This window comes from Clupea harengus, unplaced genomic scaffold (genome assembly GCF_900700415.2).
Source record: "Clupea harengus unplaced genomic scaffold, Ch_v2.0.2, whole genome shotgun sequence".
NCBI classification, from domain to species: domain Eukaryota; kingdom Metazoa; phylum Chordata; class Actinopteri; order Clupeiformes; family Clupeidae; genus Clupea; species Clupea harengus.
The window spans coordinates 9759-16767 of NW_024880351.1; the positions used below are offsets into that span (position 1 = coordinate 9759).

The 7009-nt window shown below is 43.8% G+C and overlaps 2 protein-coding genes across 2 annotated transcripts; both read left to right on the forward strand.

Moving 5' to 3' along the window:
• Positions 1-752: 752 nt before the first annotated feature.
• LOC122131959 (natterin-3-like) lies at positions 753-2567 on the forward strand. The gene is made up of 3 exons (XM_042706682.1): positions 753-854; positions 1083-1206; positions 1346-2567. The coding sequence occupies exons 2-3, from the start codon at positions 1083-1085 to the stop codon at positions 2425-2427; spliced, it is 1206 nt and encodes a 401-aa protein (XP_042562616.1). The 5' UTR covers positions 753-854; the 3' UTR covers positions 2428-2567.
• A 1074-nt stretch (positions 2568-3641) lies between these two features.
• Positions 3642-6777, forward strand: LOC122131960 (natterin-3-like). Its single transcript, XM_042706683.1, has 3 exons — positions 3642-3678; positions 4684-4753; positions 5622-6777. Exons 2-3 carry the CDS (start codon positions 4684-4686, stop codon positions 6704-6706), a joined length of 1155 nt encoding a protein of 384 aa, XP_042562617.1. The 5' UTR covers positions 3642-3678; the 3' UTR covers positions 6707-6777.
• Positions 6778-7009: the final 232 nt, after the last annotated feature.

Genomic DNA, 7009 nt, shown 5'->3' on the forward strand with positions numbered 1-7009 from the left:
ATTAATCTCCACATTTCAACGCCTTGTGCCATGTCAGAATTGAAACACTGATTAACATTGTGAATTCCATGCTTTAGGCACCCTACTCATTACTACAGTTGCATCCATTTGTTAAATATCTCACATTTACAGAAGGGCAGCTCCAGACCCAAAAACAGCCCACATATTTTGTCAGCAACAGAGGCAAACAACTATTCGAATTTGAGCATCCTATTCGGTGTTAGTGTCCAAAACTTTCCTACACAGCCACGGCAGTGTTAATAATCACCCATCTTATCTGGCATTCAGCTGGTCGGCTGACACTTTTCTCAGGATCCATGGCCAACTAACACATGCATGGGGTGATGGGTCACTCACAGTGGTCTTAATGATGCAGTCATATGGGCCATTCGCATGGAGGTCAAGTGCAAATAAAATACCCAATAGGCTTGAACAGGACTGCCAGGGGGAATGACTGCTTACTAACCTGAATGGAGTCTGTGCATGTTGCTCATACAGTCTGATTTTTCAAATATGCATTCATAATGCATAATACACACTTCTTGGCCAACATTTGTTGATTTTCATAATGTATTTAAGCATTGTGTCAAGCACAAAGACTCTTTTTACAAGCTCTTTCAAAAATAAAAAGTGACTGGGAGGGATAAAGAGAAAGATAAAGAGTGTTTCGGTGCATGAGAATGAAAGACAGCTAAGAAAATAGGGAGGGAGGGAAACTCAAAGAGAAGAGGAGGGTGTGTGTGTGTGTGAGGGTCAGAGACAGAGAGAGAGGGAGTGAGAGAGATGTTTATGACTGCAGGTATATAAACCAGATTAACACTGAGACCTGTGCACGCTTCAGACACACTGGCAAGGTGAGCACTCTATTCTGTAAAATACTCTATTCTTTAAAATCAATTAATTCAATTAATCACACAGTATGAGACGCATTTACATATTTAGCTGTATTTGCACATGTGCACTTTCACATCCGATCGTCCTTGTTCAGAAAAACAAGAACCAAATTCGAAGGATGTGTTGATTCGAAGGATGTTTTAATGCTTGCTTAATGTGTTGCCATACATTTTTCAATCTGGCTGCAGATGAGGCTCGCTCTGCTGGCAATAGTGGCCGTTCTACAGTTGGGGGCTCTGCATGCTCTGACAGCTGAGAAACCAACCCACACTCTTCGGGACATAGTCAAAAGAGGTCCTGCCCAAAGGAAACGTAAATATCAACTTAATTTGACAGTAATTCATTCAGAAATCTTGGAGACTTTATTTGTGCTAAGTGTAATTCCAGCTACTTGACCAAAAGTGACATTTTAAATTTAAATCTATTTGTGACATTCTTCTGTTCATGTTAGAGTCTCTTCTGAAGCCCCACCTGGAGGATAGGGTTCCCCCTCTGAGTGACAGCGGTCCAGTGTCAGGTCCTGACACACCACCAGAGCTGGTAGACTCTCGGGCCGAGTCATATTCGTTTGGGGACAACATCAACCTGAACTGGACCAAGTGGGAGGGCTCCCTTCCTAACGCAGCAGTGGGCATCTACAATGGCTACGTCTCCCGCACCGACTACATCTGCAAGTTCAACTGCGAGGCTGGCTTCTACACGCCGAGCAAAGGGCCTTACTGCAACTACCCGTTCGGTGACAGGGAGTACCACGCTCCCGAGTTTGAGATCCTGGTCAACAGAGACAACTTTGAGTTTCTGGAGTGGAAGGATGATAAGTACGGCGGCGTGCCAAAACACTCAGTCAGGACCTGCGGCTCAGCCACCATCTTCGTGGGCAAGAACAAGTACGGGCTGGGAAAAGTGGTGCCTGAGCACGAAGCCTTCTTCCTGCCATGGGAAGGGGATGAGTACTGGTACAAGAGCTACCAGGCCCTGACCATCAACAGGGACGCCTACACCCAGCACGTGTCACACGTGGAGTACAACATCAATGAGGTGGAGCTCTTCCAGTACCCGCCCGAGGCAATGCACCTCTCCAGCGTCACCAACAACGAGTGCCGGGAGATCACCAAGACGGTGACCATGGAGAAGACCACGGAAAAGGAGAACACGTGGAACATCGGCCGCTCCACCATGCTGGGCATCACGGGGTCCCTCACCGCCAAGATCCCCTTCATCGGCACAGGCGGGATAGAGCTGGGCGGCGAGAAGACGCTCTCGTTCGACCGAGGCACCACGGTGGTGGAGTCCATCACCCACTCCCTCGGCGTGGAGCTGACCGTGCCGCCCAACCACACGTGCCGCGTGCGCATGGAGGGACGCAAGATCACCGCCGACATCCCATTCAAGGCCCGCCTGAGCCGCACCTACTTCAATGGGGAGACCCAGTGGACCTCCATCAACGGCGTGTATGACGGGGTCCAGATCGGAGAGGTCCGCACGGTGGTGGAACGCTGTGAGCCCGTGCCCGACGCCCAACCATGCATCTAAACTCGACTCAAATATCACCGGCCATAGCACTGTGAGAGAATGCTGATCTGACTGAATGTATTTCATAGGTGATAATGTCATTCATGTCACTGACTGGTAAATGTGTTAATTGAATAAAATAACATGAAAATATAAGGAAACATTTGTTTGTGTGGTTGCTTTTGTGACTGTATAAAGAATGGATACTTTGAACATTTCCACATGATTACATTTTTGGATAATGTTACCATAAACATCTTTTTCACAGGCTGTTCTGAGGTAAATGGTCAGATAATTATATAAGATAGGTGCTACATCCACCGCAAGAATGAATATTTCATGAATTGCAGTATCTTTTGCTCTGAGATATTAAAATCATCACATTGTGGTAAATATAGGGACAAAACAGGACAAACTGCGTGTATACATTTATATTTTATGGCTATGATACCACATGAGACGCACTTAAGGAAAAGGAACATTTCCAGGAAATGTTTTTACAGAAGGAAAAATAAAATGCTAGGTATTTACTTTGCATATTGATCTGACTACAAATGAGACCTTTATAAATGAAGGCATGAAATCACATACAGTACATATCTTATACTAGAGGTGATATCACCCTATGTAACAATATAACGGTATAACAACTTACTCAAAAGAATATAAATTATCAATGAACAGAGCATAAGCTTTCATTGAATTCTGCACTCGCATACAGTATATGCAATAATGTTATCTGAATGAACACCCTCTTATCTCATTAGAAGATACACAGTGAAACAGCTGACACTGAAGGTCTTATTCACTGACACACTTTCACTGGGTCCCTGTTCACTAGCAGGTGGCCCTGCTCACTAGCAGGTGGCTGATGCTAGTGAACTAGCAGGTTCACTAGCATCAGCGTCCTTTCCATGTTCAGAAATGATTTCAGAAAATAATTTCCACACATATCTTTGATACCTATTCAATGTGCAATTGACATCAATACATCACATATTAGGAGTACTGAACTTCTCAGCTTCTGTACCAGGTTTTTGTATCAACAGACAATATTACCAAAAAGCTGTCAAAAGAGACAAACAATATAGTGAGTCTAAAATAATGAGATAATGGCTAAACTGATCAAATATGTTCCATGTAATCCACATGTATGTAAAGACATGCAATACTTTTAGGTCAAAAGGTCATTGGCTTATTGTGGGTATTTAAGAACGCTTCATAGATCCCATCTGCCAGTGTACAGCAGCACTCGAGGTGAAACCTGACAAGGTAAGACCAACTCCATCATTTGATTGACTCTACAGCTAATATAAGCTAAGCAGCTATTAGACTTCATAGAAAATGTAGTCCCTTTGCCACACAAATACCCTTTTTTAAGTTATTTGTTGATTGTTGCTCTTATACGTAAATGGATTGGTTCCATGAAAATGTAACACACTGAAGCCGTTCGGCTGTTCTGCCTGAAACCTATTTCACTTTTCTCAGCCAAGATGGCGTAATACTGTAAAATAATTTTCTGAGTACTACTCAACGATCACTAAAAAGAAAATATGACATGCATTGTCATGAATATTAATATGAATACTGATTGGCCGTAACTTGCTTTAATGATTTCCATGAGGAAAACTTTACTGTGGTGGAGAACTTTGTTCTGCACGTTCTCTCTAATAGTGCTGACATATTGCTCAACCTTATATAACTTAGATTTGTGAATAAACAGAAAATCTCTCAACTGATCCATGTAGCTCACATATAGACAGAAGCTCGTCGAGTTTAGGGGTTTATGTTTTTTTCATCATTACTCATCAAGTATGGTGCCTGAAAAGGCCAATGGGAAAACAAAACAGAAAAGGTCAATATAAAAACTTTAGAAATCTAACAAACCAGCATTTCTGCAGTACCAGCGTTCCTCCTTAAAACAAGGGTCTGTTGAATTACGACCGTTCTCAGGGTTGCTATCCCCTTTCTTTTTACTGTGAGTGTTGTCATATATCATAATCTCATATTTTACTTAGCAACAACCTCTTTCTAGAGAGTGCTCTTTTAGTTTGTTTATTCTGAACATATCATTTGACAGTCAATACATGCTTATGATTGATCTCGCTCTGTCTATTCATGCATATTTGTTTGATTATGGTGTGTGTGTGTGTGTGTGTGTGTGTGTGTGCGTGTGCGTGTGCGTGTGCGTGTGCGTGTGCGTGTGCGTGTGCGTGTGCGTGTGCGTGTGCGTGTGCGCATGTGCGCGCGCGTGTGTGTGTGTATTCCTGTCTTCAGATGAGGCTACTGCTCCTTATGCTCTGGGCTGTCCTGCAGCTCTGCAGACCGGCACTGTTTTTTGAGACAGGTAAGATGAACACATATGAACGGAAACGAAAATAAATATATTATAAAAAATCTTCTAATCTTTGTGACATGTTCGACCAGTTTGATCACAGGCCCATTAGCTGAAATTCGGTTTTTAGTTGAGATCTAGTTTTTAGCTAATTGCCAACAAATATTGGTTAATAAAATCAAATGATCCGTCCCATGTGATATAGTGAGTAAAATCTCTTTGTACCCATTAGGCATTGCTGAGAAACGAAAACAGCTCTTGTGTGGGTCTTGTGGTCAGATTCACAAAATGTACTGTTTACACAGATGTTGAATTTCACAGAGCTGTTAGAGGTCATTTGTGCTGCAATCCAACCCTTGTGTCCTTCGCTACCAAAAGTAAACATGAAAAGAATAAATATCTCCTCCTCATTTGGTAACATTTATTTTTGTGAAAAGCAATTAACCTTTTGCTGACGCATTTTTCACTGGGACACTTTTGTGATGTATTTATGCAATGGCCACCATGAGGAATTGTGTTTTTCTTGGTGGCTTATTGCTGACAGTCATCATATTTGCCATAGATGTGTTATGTTTGTAACCAAGTATTGCTGTCAGACTTCCATTTGGCATCTTTCACTGACCTCATACACTTCCAAAGTATAATTATGATGAGAAACTTAATTTACATATACCAATGTACCATTAATTGTTTGTAACTAGCTGTTGCTTTTTGGCAAATAATGGTTGCAGGTAGAACAGCAAATTATGTTACAATGCACAAAATGTGAGAAGATGCCTATGGTACATAACCACATACTATGTATGTATTTCCCATCCTGATGTTATGACACAGTATCTATCTATCTATCTATCTATCTATCTATCTATCTTTTTCACAGAATTAATTCTTAACCCAGAGAAGGGTGAGGTGGTGCCCCCCTTTGACACCAAGGCCCCAGTCAGACATCCAGACCCTACCCAGGATGGGGCGCCGTCTGAGTCTTTCATGTTTGACGTGAACCCAAACCTAAAGTGGGTCCCCTGGAACGGCACCCTGCCCAACGGTGCAGTGGGGATCTTCAACGGCTACACCTCACGCCCCGACTACGTGTGCAAGTTCAACTGTGAGGCTGGATTCTTCACACCAGACAAAGGTCAATACTGCCAGTACCCTTACTCCGACCAGGAATACTCAGCTGTTAAGTTTGACATTTTGGTCAACGTGGACAACTTCGAGTTTCTTGAGTGGATCGAAGATTCCTACGGGTCCGTGCCTAAAGCTGCAGTCAAGACGTGCCCAAGTGCTGGCATCTATGTGGGGAAGAACAAGTATGGTTTGGGGAAAGTGGTGCCTCAGCATGAGGCCTTCTTCCTGCCATGGGAAGGGGACGAGTACTGGTACAAGAATTACCATGTTCTCTCCATCAACACCGACGCCTACAGCCAGCACATCTCCCATGTGGAGTACGGCATCGATCAGATCGAGCTCTTCCATTATCCCCCCGAGACCATACAGCTAGCCAAGGTCACTAACTACGAGTGTCGCGAGGTGGAGAAGACCGTTCTGCTGGAGAAGACCACCACCGTAGAGAAGACCTGGGACATCGGCCGCGAGACTCGCAATGGCAGCGTCTCCACAATGAAGGCCAAGGTCCCTATCCTGAACCCTGGCAATGTGGATTTCACCAAGGAGCAAACGGTCAGTTTCTCTGAGGGAACCGCGATGACAGAGTCCATAAGTCACTCTATCTCAGTCCGGGTTCGGGTCGCCCCCAACCACTCGTGCGCTGTGAGGATGGATGCCAGGAAGATGACAGCTGACATCCCCTTCACGGGCCGCCTGAGTCGCACGTACAACAATGGGAACACGCACTGGACCGTCGTGACTGGGACCTACGACGGCGTGAGGATCGGAGAGATCAACGCCGTGGTGGAACGCTGCCAACCGATCCCGGATGCTCCTCCATGCTTCCGGGAGGAGTAGGCTACTGATAGGGGCTTTCTTGTGGGTCACAGCCATCAGTGGAATTGATAAATAAAGCATAATGAAAAAGACATATTTTGTGTGTTTGTGTTGTTTGCTTTTTTCATCACTTTGTTTCCCAAATTGTACCCTTTGTTTGGTCTTTTAGCAGTGTTCAAGTTGATGACCAAACTGAAAAACGTGGTTTAGTTCAGTAAGTGCTAATAGTTGTAGTAGTAAATAATGTGTAGTGTGGAATGTAGTGTTTTTCAACCTGACATTCCATCAAGCTGAAATACAGCAACAAACTGTACATCTATTATC